At 46.9% G+C, this 14,056-nt stretch overlaps 1 protein-coding gene across 1 annotated transcript in view; it reads left to right on the top strand.

Annotated features, from left to right (window-relative positions):
• The window catches only part of SCARF1 (scavenger receptor class F member 1), a 151,962-nt gene that overhangs the window by 116,818 nt on the left and 21,088 nt on the right, over window positions 1-14,056 (top strand). Inside the window, exon 8 of the mRNA XM_088453847.1 lies at window positions 6,839-6,942. Within this exon, the coding sequence (XP_088309973.1) occupies window positions 6,839-6,942 (104 nt within the window). The remainder of the gene's footprint in view (window positions 1-6,838; window positions 6,943-14,056) is intronic.

Raw genomic sequence — 14,056 nt, 5'->3', positions numbered from 1 at the left:
GGAGGGGGGGCAACTCAGGTAAAATAGAGCCAGTTTGTACAGGGACCTCCAAATTGCTTCTTTTTCCTGCCAGTACAGGTACGGACTGTCTGACATGCCTACTTGGATGCTGTCACCGATGTAATCCTTTAACAGACAGACGCACGCTTGTCGCTGCTGCTTTGAGGATGCAGGTGCGGCTACAGCCCACACAATTCACAAAGACAGAAAAAAGAAGAATATTTTTATTGTTTGTGTAGCACACTTTGAGGGTGTCACCACCCTTTAACAGACAGACGCACGCTTGTCGCTGCTGCTTTAAGGATGCAGGTGCGGCTACAGCCCACACATTTCACAAAGACCGAAAAAAGAAGAATATTTTAATTGTTTGTGTAGCACACTTTGAGGGTGTCACCACCCTTTAACAGACAGACGCACGCTTGTCGCTGCTGCTTTAAGGATGCAGGTGCGGCTACAGCCCACACAATTCACAAAGACAGAAAAAAGAAGAATATTTTTATTGTTTGTGTAGCACACTTTGAGGGTGTCACCACCCTTTAACAGACAGACGCACGCTTGTCGCTGCTGCTTTGAGGATGCAAGTGCGGCTACATCGCACACAAGTCACAAACACATTAAAAATATATTTTTTTATTTTTTGGAGCACTTTGAGAGTTACACCACCCTTTAACAGACAGACGCACGCTTGTCGCTGCTGCTTTAAGGATGCAGGTGCGGCTACAGCCCACACATTTCACAAAGACCGAAAAAAAAGAACAATATTTTAATTGTTTGTGTAGCACACTTTGAGGGTGTCACCACCCTTTAACAGACAGACGCACGCTTGTCGCTGCTGCTTTAAGGATGCAGGTGCGGCTACAGCCCACACAATTCACAAAGACAGAAAAAAGAAGAATATTTTTATTGTTTGTGTAGCACACTTTGAGGGTGTCACCACCCTTTAACAGACAGACGCACGCTTGTCGCTGCTGCTTTGAGGATGCAAGTGCGGCTACATCGCACACAAGTCACAAACACATTAAAAAAATAGTTTTTTATTTTTTGGAGCACTTTGAGAGTTACACCACCCTTTAACAGACAGACGCACGCTTGTCGCTGCTGCTTTAAGGATGCAGGTGCGGCTACAGCCCACACATTTCACAAAGACCGAAAAAAAAGAACAATATTTTAATTGTTTGTGTAGCACACTTTGAGGGTGTCACCACCCTTTAACAGACAGACGCACGCTTGTCGCTGCTGCTTTAAGGATGCAGGTGCGGCTACAGCCCACACAATTCACAAAGACAGAAAAAAGAAGAAGAATATTTTTATTGTTTGTGTAGCACACTTTGAGGGTGTCACCACCCTTTAACAGACAGACGCACGCTTGTCGCTGCTGCTTTGAGGATGCAAGTGCGGCTACATCGCACACAAGTCACAAACACATTAAAAAAATAGTTTTTTATTTTTTGGAGCACTTTGAGAGTTACACCACCCTTTAACAGACAGACGCACGCTTGTCGCTGCTGCTTTAAGGATGCAGGTGCGGCTACAGCCCACACAATTCACAAAGACCGAAAAAAAAAGAACAATATTTTAATTGTTTTTGTAGCACACTTGGGGGGTGTCACCACCCTTTAACAGACAGACGCACGCTTGTCGCTGCTGCTTTGAGGATGCAGGTGGAATCTAGACGGGATTTGGAACCGAGGACACACTACCTCCATCAATTGTCTAAATCCCACTGCACTAATGGCGGATACCGGACGCACGTCTAACACCAACATAGCAGTCAAGGCCTCAGTTATACGTTTTGCTTCAGGATGACTGCTGTCGTACTTCATCCTCATCGCTAGGGACTGTTGGAGGGTCAATTGTTTAGTAAAAGTAGTGATGTTCCTACTTCCTCTCTGGGATGATGAACAACTCCCAGCAGCAGCAACAGCACTAGGAGGAAGTGGTTCTTGATCTTTCCCTATTTTATTTTTATCGGAGAAAGTTTGGTCCTCCATTTATGTTATATTGATATATACGTGCGGCTAAAGCGCACACAAACACAGAAAATATTTTTTTATTTTTGCTGGAGAGTAGTGCACTTTGTGGGTTACACCACCCTTTAAGAAATGAGCCAGCCGGCTCTTTACTTATGGGACACAGGCGCACGCTTGGCGCTGCTCCTTTGTTGATGCACGTGCAGCCACAGTGCACACAAGTCACAAACACAGAAAATATATATTTTTTTGGTTTTGGAGTGTACTTTGGGGGTTACAGAACCCTTTAACGGTCAAGCCAGCCGGCCCTTTACTTATGACACAGGCGCACGCTTGGCACTACTTTGTTGATGCACGTGCGGCTACTGCGCACACAATTCACAAACACAGAAAATAATTTTTTTTTTGGTTTGGACTGGAGTGTACTTTCGGGGGTTACAGCACCCTTTAACGGTCAAGCCAGCCGGCCCTTTACTTATGACACAGGCGCACGCTTGGCACTACTTTGTTGATGCACGTGCGGCTACTGCGCACACAATTCACAAACACAGAAAATTATTTTTTTTTTGGTTTGGACTGGAGTGTACTTTCGGGGGTTACAGCACCCTTTAACGGTCAAGCCAGCCGGCCCTTTACTTATGACACAGGCGCACGCTTGGCACTACTTTGTTGATGCACGTGCGGCTACTGCGCACACAATTCACAAACACAGAAAATTATTTTTTTTTTGGTTTGGACTGGAGTGTACTTTCGGGGGTTACAGCACCCTTTAACGGTCAAGCCAGCCGGCCCTTTACTTATGACACAGGCGCACGCTTGGCACTACTTTGTTGATGCACGTGCGGCTACTGCGCACACAATTCACAAACACAGAAAATAATTTTTTTTTGGGTTTGGACTGGAGTGTACTTTCGGGGGTTACAGCACCCTTTAACGGTCAAGCCAGCCGGCCCTTTACTTATGACACAGGCGCACGCTTGGCACTACTTTGTTGATGCACGTGCGGCTACTGCGCACACAATTCACAAACACAGAAAATATATTATTTTTTTAGCACTTGGGGGGAGCACCCCTGATGGACAGAGCACCCCCTGGACAACACTACAGCACCCCTTTAGGACTGGGACACTGCACAGGACTTTGGAGTGGACACAGCCCCTATGGAGAACTGACTGCACAACACAGTCCAGCCAGCCCCTATGGACTTTGAAGTAGTGGACACAGCCCCTATTAACAACAGCAGCACAGCACAACACAGCCAGCCCCTATGGACTTTGAAGTAGTGGACAACAGCCCCTATTAACAACAGCAGCACAGCACAACACAGCCAGCCCCTATGGACTTTGAAGTAGTGGACAACAGCAGCACTACACTACACTACACTACACTACACAGCCCTAACTCCCACCCTCCCTCTTCACTGTCCACAGCCGAGTGAGAAAATGGCGCCGACGCGGGTACCTTATATAGGATCCAAAACCCGCGAGACTCGGAAGGCGGGATGATGACGTTTTGCCTCGATTTCAGATCCGAGTCAGGCGGGAAAAGTCGAGCCTGACTCGGATCGGACTTGGATCGGGGGGGCTCGGGGGGTTTCGGATTCAGAAATTCGAACCCGCTCACCCCTAATGCGTACGGTTTTTAGTACGCATGCGCGAACCATTCAGTGCGGCCGAAAATCGTTTGTACGCTATATAGCGAGTGCCTGCTATTTTGAGTGACAGAATGAGGCGTATGTGGGTGGTAACAGGGGAAGGTGCTTGAAAACAGGGGAGTGGAATTCGAACGCAGGCGTGCTTAAAGGTCAAAACGGGCGTTTTAAGGGTGTGCATAATTAATCCAGCAGCGTCATTGACCACGTCACTTGGTTTTTTTAAAGTCAGAACTGCTCGCAAAATAGCGGTTGAAAAAACCAACCACAAGAATAGCGAGCAGTTCATACGCTGTACGATGTACTCGATTAATCTAATAAATAGCGGACATGACGTATGGTGCGAGCGGCCAGGGGGCGTTTTTATCAAATAAACGAGCGTATGTTTTGCTCGCTCGTTCAGACTTAGAGGTGTGAACAGACTGCAATGTGCGAACGGATCATTTGAATAGCCACCCCTTGTTTTTGAACGAACGACCGCAAACAGCGAACGGCTCTGAATGAGGGCCAGAGTCCAATTTGGCCACGGACAGAAGTGCTAAAGCCAAACAGGCAGATCTCTTCTGGAATCTTAGGTACTAGTTGCTGTGTTTGGAAGATGACCATACACAGGGTCCAACCGGCTCAATTTATATATATTAATCCCAAATACTGCAATACTGAGCCATTTATATAGATATTGGCCTTCATTCAGAGCCGTTCGCTATTTGCGTTCGTTCGTTCAAAAACAAGGGGTGGCTATGCAAATGATCCGTTCGCACACTGCAGTCTGTTCACACCTCTAAGTCTGAACGAGCGAGCGAAACATACGCTCGTTTATTTGATAAAAACACCCCCTGGCCGCTCGCACCATACGTCATGTCCGCTATTTTATTAGATTAATCGAGTACATCGAACAGGATATGAACTGCTCGCTATTCTTGTGGTTGGTTTTTTCAACTGCTATTTTGCGAGCAGTCCTGAGTTAAAAAAAAACAAGTGGCGTGGTCATTGACGCTGCTGTATTAATTATGCACACCCATAAAACGCCCGTTTTGACCTTTTGGCACACCTGCGTTCGGATCTCCACTCCCCGTTTTCAAGCACCTTCCCCTGTTACCACCCACATACGCCTCATTCTGTCACTCAAAATAGCAGGCACTCGCTATATTGCGTACAAATGATTTTCGGCCGCACTGACTGGTTCGCGCATGCGTACTAAAAACCGTACGCATGCGCAGATGTGCGAACATCGCTCGGAACGAGCGTACTGCCGCTAGCGAGTGGCTCTGAATGAGGGCCTTTGTCCTGGCTAACAGTACAGCTAGGACAATTTAACATGTCATCAACACTTTAACAAAGTGTTCAACAATTTAATTTAATATGCACGATTAGAATGATGGCAACCTTAGCAAGGGCCATAACTAGGGGTGGGCAAGTGGTGCAGCCACCCAGAATTCAGGTCCTTAACTGGTGGAACCATGGCTCCCCCGTGGCACCAGCATTTGGCTTGCAGGGTGCCTGGAACGGCACCTGCTGCCAAGAGAGCCGCAATGAGCTTGCTTATTATTCTGTGGTTGCCACCTGGAATGTCCTGGGATTTCCAAGGGACCCTCTGGGTACTCAGCTCTTCATGGTGCTAGTGGCCCGTCTCTTATTGTTATATCATGATGTCACATGTTTGATCGAGGGACTGTCACAGGGCAAAGTATCGCCCTGCTAGGGCCCTGATCATAGCTGCCCAATCAACTACAATCATAATTCCCAACATCAAAGGTCTCCAAAGCAGGACGGGGGTGTGACAGCAGCACATTGGGAGCATGGCCACGCCATGGGTAGAAAGTTTATTTTATTTCGGAAAAATGCCATTTTTTTTGCCGCATGCCATGGAAACACCTGGAGGACAGTCCTCCATAATTGATGATTGAGAGGTATAATATACTAATAATATGGAACTGGCGTATGCCGCATCACCTTAGCCCCATCCCCACTCTGCTATACTAACCCTGAGAGGGGACCGGCACTGCAGAGTTCTTTCCTCTCATGGGGGCCCATTTATCATTCAATATTTGAGGTAAAATCGCCGAAAACACACGTTTTCGGGGGTTTATCTCAAATACTAAGTATCCCCTGGATGTATGAAGGAGGGACCACAGCGGGTATCGGAGATACCTGCTGCGATCCCTCCATTGCAGTCGGCAGCCGCCTCCCCCATAGGTTTCTATGGGGGATGCGATGCTGCCAAATGTACCAATATCCGGAATGCAAAGCATTCCCGATATTGGCCCCAGCAGCTAACGCCATCTGAAGATAGTGTTAGCCACTGTAGTCTATGGGGACTTAACGCATGTCAGCCAGCGGAGGGATCTCCCAGATCCCTCCACCGGCAATGGACGCCGCTCATGTGCAGTCCGCGGGACTGCGCATGCACAGCAGCCCAGAATGTACTGCGGCCACATCGCAGGAACGGGCTCCTATCGGAGCCCATCACCCTGCATGTGCCGGTTAATACATCCGGCCGCTATGTTCGCATTTTGCACTGCGATCATGGGCAGTATTGCATGCCCTGATCGCATTGCAAAATGTGATCAATAATAAATGGGCCCCTTGGTCTGTCCTGTCTCCATAGCGGCAATGACAGCCATGTGTGTGCGGAAGTCGGAGAGGCTCATTCTGTGGTACCTTGAACATAGATTCTGGAGATAGTTTGTGGCAAATTTATATTTAATCAGCAATTGGTCCTGATAATTATAATATCTCATAGCTGCTTATAGTGGCAATAAGAAATTAAGGTCCGTCTGCATTTGCCATTAATTACATCCAGGGACAGTCTCCCAAAAGATTTTGCGGAATGTAGCCCCTATGCTACTATGCCTAATTGTCATCAGATGAAGGTGTTAGTTATGGCAATTTTTACAACTTAGAAGCCCTTATATAATCCTATGGGGACAGCTTTTCCAAATGAAAACGGGGGATTGCAGCAGATAGTTCCAATACCTGCTGCGGTCCCCCGTACATACATTCAGAGGATGCTTAATATTTTTGAGTAGTAAAATTTCCAGCAAAATTATTTTGATAAATATGCCCTTTAAAGTTTAAACAGAGCTGCAAGCAGCAGAAAGTCAGAGTAACGATGGACAAAACTTTCCCAGAGACCGGCATTCTATTTAAGTCTTTGATTAATGGATGGTATTTATTGATGTTTAATTAGATGTTTTTTCTTTATTGATCCTTTCAGTTGCAATGAGACCTGTCTCCATGGCTTTTTTGGATCCAACTGTTCAACCACCTGTGCATGCGGTGATGGTCCTTGTGACCCAAAGTATGGAACATGTCTACTGAGTAAGTCAGCTACATGCTATGAATAATATCCGTATATTGTGGTTACAATGTAAAGCATTGACAAATCCCTCTATAGATAAATTGTATTATCAATATTATGTGTAGTAATTGATTGTAAAGCTTTCATGCCCTAGCACTGTAAATAGGGTTTGTGGGCTGCAGGTGGAAAACACTGATGCTGGTTGTAAATCATGAACCAATACATGCTTATTAAACCAAGTCGCTTCTGTTTGTTATAATATACATATTACAACAACCTGTATTTGTGACTCCTTGGAGGAGATGTATCAAACCTTGGAGATACTTAAAGTGGAGAAGTTGGTCATAGCAACCAATCAGCTTCTGTCATTTTATAGAATGTGCTAGATACATGATAGCTAGAAGCTGATTGAATGACATGGATATCTAACATCTCCACTAGATCTTTCTCCAAGGTTTGATACATCTCCCCCATTGCATCTTGTTATAAACTTGGTTAGTTTACGTTGAATATAAGGGGAACATATACTATGCCTCAATGACAAAACAAATATACAATTACCAGCCCAGCTTCTGCTGTAGTTCTTCAGAATTCTACTCCAATATCAACTTCCACAGCACAAAGAAATCTTCTGGTGTCTAGTCTCCTTGCATTTAGCGGGGAGTGACCCAGAAAATAGAGGAGAGAGTGTAAATAGTGTAAAGCTGGGTACACACCTAAAGATTTTCTGTCCAACCATCCAACTAGTTGATTGGTTGGAATGAAAATCTGGTAAGCTATGAAAGCAATGACAATCTGCAACTTGCTCCCAAATGCCGGAAAATGGACAAAAACTGTTGTTTGAACAAATTGTTTAGATCAAACATTTAACAAACTTGTCTAACGACCATTTTCATCTGTTTTGTGGCATTTAGGAGCAAATTGCTGATCATCATTTACTCCCATACTTTACCAGATTTTCATTCCAACCAATCAACTAATTGGATGGTTGGACAGAAAATCTTTAGGTGTGTACCCAGCTTAATACTATCTAATACACAACATTTTTTTGTATGCATTTCCCACGGAACTTGTAGTACTGTATCTGTATAGAGATCAGCTGTGCCAGGACCAATAGAAAGAGAGGGAGGTGTACTTAATGTGACCGAGACTGAGAATGGCATTCACAACTTTTTGGCTGAACCTTGAGAAAGACCCAAGGAGGGCTGGAATGCGTGGATGCCTTACAGAACCGCTGAATGTGGCAGAGAGTGGAGATATACCGGAGACAGACTGGAACGGTGACCAGGAGGAGAAACCCAGGACTGCAGCCGGGAGTACCATGATAGTCAATATGTATTAAAGAACTGTCTGTAGCCAGTTCTTGCCATCATCCGGTAATTTCCACTTATCCAGCTGCTTACGGATTCTGTCATTGTGATTGTCACTCCCCGCTAAATGCAAGGAGACTAGACACCAGAGACTAGACACCATTTGTGTTGTGGAAGTTGATATTGGAGTAGAATTCTGAAGATCTACAACAGAAGCTGGGCCTGTATCTACTGTATATATATGTGTTAGCGCTGGTGGAGCGGTATTCCTTATCTATTGTGCATGCTTGTTGGTGGAGGAGTGATGAACTTCTTTGGGAATTTACACTACTTTGCTGCTTGTACAGTGTGCACTTTATCAGAAAAATATACAATTGTCTGTTTTTCTATGAATATTTACTAAAGCATATGGACATAGGGCCTGATTCAGAGCCGCTCGTAAGCGGCCGCTCGTTCGCTCCGAGCGATGTTCGCACAACTGCACATGCGTATGGGTCGTAATTAGGGGTGAGCGGGTTCGGATTTCTAAAATCCGAACCCCCCCGAGCCCCCCCGATCCGAGTCCGATCCGAGTCAGGCTCGACTTTTCCCGCCTGACTCGGATCTGAAATCGAGGCAAAACGTCATCATCCCGCCTTCCGAGTCTCGCGGGTTTTGGATCCTATATAAGGTACCCGCGTCGGCGCCATTTTCTCACTCGGCTGTGGACAGTGAAGAGGGAGGGTGGGAGTTAGGGCTGTGTAGTGTAGTGTAGTGTAGTGCTGCTGTTGTCCACTACTTCAAAGTCCATAGGGGCTGGCTGTGTTGTGCTGTGCTGCTGTTGTTAATAGGGGCTGTGTCCACTACTTCAAAGTCCATAGGGGCTGGCTGGACTGTGTTGTGCAGTCAGTTCTCCATAGGGGCTGTGTCCACTCCAAAGTCCTGTGCAGTGTCCCAGTCCTAAAGGAGAGCTGTAGTGTTGTCCAGGGGGTGCTCTGTCCATCAGGGGCGCTCCCCCCAAGTGCTAAAAAAATAATATATTTTCTGTGTTTGTGAATTGTGTGCGCAGTAGCCGCACGTGCATCAACAAAGTAGTGCCAAGCGTGCGCCTGTGTCATAAGTAAAGGGCCGGCTGGCTTGACCGTTAAAGGGTGCTGTAACCCCCGAAAGTACACTCCAGTCCAAACTAGGGATGTGCAGGCTCGGATAGGTTCGAGTTTGCACGTGGAGTTCGGATTTTTCCCTCCAAAAAAACGGAACTCAGAACGAGGCAAAACGTCATCTTACATGGACGAACATCATCATTCCTGGTCTTTTGTCCAGGAATGATGATGTTCGTCCATGTAAGATGACGTTTTGCCTCGTTCTGAGTTCCGTTTTTTTGGAGGGAAAAATCCGAACTCCACGTGCAAACTCGAACCTATCCGAGCCTGCACATCCCTAGTCCAAACCAAAAAAAAATTATTTTCTGTGTTTGTGAATTGTGTGCGCAGTAGCCGCACGTGCATCAACAAAGTAGTGCCAAGCGTGCGCCTGTGTCATAAGTAAAGGGCCGGCTGGCTTGACCGTTAAGGGTGCTGTAACCCCCGAAAGTACACTCCAGTCCAAACCAAAAAAAAAATTATTTTCTGTGTTTGTGAATTGTGTGCGCAGTAGCCGCACGTGCATCAACAAAGTAGTGCCAAGCGTGCGCCTGTGTCATAAGTAAAGGGCCGGCTGGCTTGACCGTTAAGGGTGCTGTAACCCCCGAAAGTACACTCCAGTCCAAACCAAAAAAAAAATTATTTTCTGTGTTTGTGAATTGTGTGCGCAGTAGCCGCACGTGCATCAACAAAGTAGTGCCAAGCGTGCACCTGTGTCATAAGTAAAGGGCCGGCTGGCTTGACCGTTAAGGGTGCTGTAACCCCCGAAAGTACACTCCAGTCCAAACCAAAAAAAAAATTATTTTCTGTGTTTGTGAATTGTGTGCGCAGTAGCCGCACGTGCATCAACAAAGTAGTGCCAAGCGTGCACCTGTGTCATAAGTAAAGGGCCGGCTGGCTTGACCGTTAAGGGTGCTGTAACCCCCGAAAGTACACTCCAGTCCAAACCAAAAAAAAAATTATTTTCTGTGTTTGTGAATTGTGTGCGCAGTAGCCGCACGTGCATCAACAAAGTAGTGCCAAGCGTGCGCCTGTGTCATAAGTAAAGGGCCGGCTGGCTTGACCGTTAAAGGGTGCTGTAACCCCCAAAGTACACTCCAGTCCAAACCAAAAAAAATATTATTTTCTGTGTGAATTGTGTGCGCAGTAGCCGCACGTGCATCAACAAAGTAGTGCCAAGCGTGCGCCTGTGTCATAAGTAAAGGGCCGGCTGGCTTGACCGTTAAAGGGTGCTGTAACCCCCAAAGTACACTCCAGTCCAAACCAAAAAAAAAATTATTTTCTGTGTTTGTGAATTGTGTGCGCAGTAGCCGCACGTGCATCAACAAAGTAGTGCCAAGCGTGCGCCTGTGTCATAAGTAAAGGGCCGGCTGGCTTGACCGTTAAAGGGTGCTGTAACCCCCGAAAGTACACTCCAGTCCAAACCAAAAAAAAATTATTTTCTGTGTTTGTGAATTGTGTGCGCAGTAGCCGCACGTGCATCAACAAAGTAGTGCCAAGCGTGCGCCTGTGTCATAAGTAAAGGGCCGGCTGGCTTGACCGTTAAAGGGTGCTGTAACCCCCAAAGTACACTCCAGTCCAAACCAAAAAAAATATTATTTTCTGTGTTTGTGAATTGTGTGCGCAGTAGCCGCACGTGCATCAACAAAGTAGTGCCAAGCGTGCGCCTGTGTCATAAGTAAAGGGCCGGCTGGCTTGACCGTTAAAGGGTGCTGTAACCCCCGAAAGTACACTCCAGTCCAAACCAAAAAAAAATTATTTTCTGTGTTTGTGAATTGTGTGCGCAGTAGCCGCACGTGCATCAACAAAGTAGTGCCAAGCGTGCGCCTGTGTCATAAGTAAAGGGCCGGATGGCTTGACCGTTAAAGGGTGCTGTAACCCCCGAAAGTACACTCCAGTCCAAACCAAAAAAAAATTATTTTCTGTGTTTGTGAATTGTGTGCGCAGTAGCCGCACGTGCATCAACAAAGTAGTGCCAAGCGTGCGCCTGTGTCATAAGTAAAGGGCCGGCTGGCTTGACCGTTAAGGGTGCTGTAACCCCCGAAAGTACACTCCAGTCCAAACCAAAAAAAAATTATTTTCTGTGTTTGTGAATTGTGTGCGCAGTAGCCGCACGTGCATCAACAAAGTAGTGCCAAGAGTGCGCCTGTGTCATAAGTAAAGGGCCGGCTGGCTTGACCGTTAAAGGGTGCTGTAACCCACAAAGTACACTCCAGTCCAAACCAAAAAAAAAATTATTTTCTGTGTTTAGCCGCACGTATATATCAAATCGATATAACATAAATGGAGGACCAAACTTTCTCCGATAAAAATAAAATAGAGAAAGATTAAGAACCACTTCCTCCTAGTGCTGAAGCTGCTGCCACTAGTCATGACATAGACGATAACATGCCATCAACGTCGTCTGCCAAGGCCGATGCCCAATGTCATAGTAGAGGGCACATACAATCCCAAATGGCAAAGTTCAGGAAAATGACCTTGAAAAAGACATTTAAATCAGCTGAAGAGAAACGTAAACTTGCCAATATGCCATTTACGACACGGAGTGGCAAGGAACGGCTAAGGTCGATCCCTAGTATGTTCATGACTAGTGGTTCAGCTTCACATGACGATGGAAGCCCTCCTCCCACTAAAAAAATCAAAAGAGTTAAGCTGGCAAAAGCACAGCGAAGAACTGTGCTTTCTAAGAAGATATCACAAATCCCCAAGGAGAGTCCAAGTGTGGTGGTGGTTGCGATGCCTGACCTTCCCAGCACTGGACGTGAAGAGGTGGCTCTTTCCACCATTTGCACGCCCCCTGCAAGTGCTGAAAGGAGCACCCACAGTCCACTTGCTGATATGCAAATTGAAGATGTCACTGTTGAAGTACAACAGGATGAGGATACTGGTGTAGCTGGCGCTGAGGAGGAAGTTGGCGAGGAGGATTCTGATGGTGATGTGGTTTGTTTAAATCAGGCTCCGGGGGAGACAGTTGTTGTCCGTGGGATGAAAAAGCCCATCACGGTCATGCCTGGGCAGAAGACCAAACATTCCACCTCTTTGGTCTGGCAATATTTCTATCCAAATCCGGACAACAACTGTCTTGCCATATGTACCATATGTAAAGGTGAAATAAGTAGGGGTAGGGACGTCAACCACTTAGGAACATCCTCCCTTATACGGCACCTGCAGCGCGTTCATAAAAAGTTACTGTCAAGTTCAGAAACTTTGGCTAAGACCGTAAGCAGTCCAGGGACACCTAAATCCCGTTGTCCTGTTGTATCCAAGCGCCTGCAAACCACACCGTCAACTCCCTCCTCGTCAATTTCCTCCTTAGTCAGGATCGGAAGTAGTCCTGCAGGCCATGTCACTGGCATGACTGACTCTCCTATCCGGGATTCCTCTGGAGGATCCTGCATTGCTACGCCTACTGCTGCCGCTGCTGCTGTTGCTGCTGCTGGGAGTCGTTCATCATCCCAGAGAGGAAGTAGGAACACCACTACTTTTACTAAACAATTGACCCTCCAACAGTCCTTAGCGAGGAGGATGAAGTACGACAGCAGTCATCCTGAAGCAAAACGTATAACTGAGGCCTTGACTGCTATGTTGGTGTTAGACGTGCGTCCGGTATCCGCCATTTGTGCAGTGGGATTTAGACAATTGATGGAGGTAGTGTATCCCCGGTTCCAAATCCCGTCTAGATTCCACTTCACTAGGCAGGCGATACCGAGACTGTACAGAAACGTCAGAAAAAGTGTCCTCAGTGTCCTGAAAAATGCCGTTGTACACAATGTCCACTTAACCACGGACATGTGGACAAGTGGAACAGGGCAGACTAAGGACTATATGACTGTGACAGCCCACTGGGTAGATGTATCACCTTACGCAGCAACAGCAGCAGCGTCACCAGTAGCAGCATCTCAGAAACGCCAGCTCGTTACAAGGCAGGCTACGCTGTGTATCACCGGTTTCAGTAAGAGGCACACCGCCGACAACCTCTTAGAGAAACTGAGGGAAATCATCGCCCAGTGGCTTACCCCACTTAGACTCTCCTGGGGATTTGTGATATCTGACAACGCCACCAATATTGTGCGGGCATTACATCTGGGCAAATTCCAGCACGTCCCATGTTTTGCTCACACAATAAACTTGGTGGTGCAGAATTTTCTGAAAAGCGACAGGGGCGTGCAGGAGACGCTTTGGGTGGCCCGAAAAATTTCTGGCCACTTTCGCCATTCAGCGACTGCGTGCCGAAGACTGGAGCGCCAGCAAACACTCTTGAACCTGCCCCGCCATCACCTGAAGCAAGAGGTTGTGACGCGGTGGAACTCAACCCTCTATATGCTTCAGAGGATGGAGGAGCAGCAAAAGGCCATACAAGCCTATACATCCACCTATGACATAGGCAAAGGAGGGGGTATGCACCTGACTCAAGCGCAGTGGAGAATGATTTCCGTGTTGTGCAAGGTTCTCCAGCCCTTCGAACTTGCCACACGTGAAGTCAGTTCAGACACAGCCAGCTTGAGTCAGGTCATTCCCCTCATCAGGCTTTTGCAGAAGCAGCTGGAGAAAGTGAAGGAGGAGCTAAGACGGAGCGATTCCGCTCGGCATGTGGGACTTGTGGATGAAGCCCTTCATTCGCTTTGCCAGGATTCCAGGGTGGTCAATCTGTTGAAATCAGACCACTACATTTTGGCCACCGTGCTTGATCCTAGGTTTAAAGC

The sequence above is a fragment of the Taudactylus pleione genome, unplaced genomic scaffold, assembly GCF_031769625.1.
Source record: "Taudactylus pleione unplaced genomic scaffold, aTauple2 ptg000040l, whole genome shotgun sequence".
Taxonomy (NCBI): Eukaryota; Metazoa; Chordata; class Amphibia; order Anura; family Myobatrachidae; genus Taudactylus; species Taudactylus pleione.
This window is presented reverse-complemented; position numbering and strand designations above follow the sequence as displayed.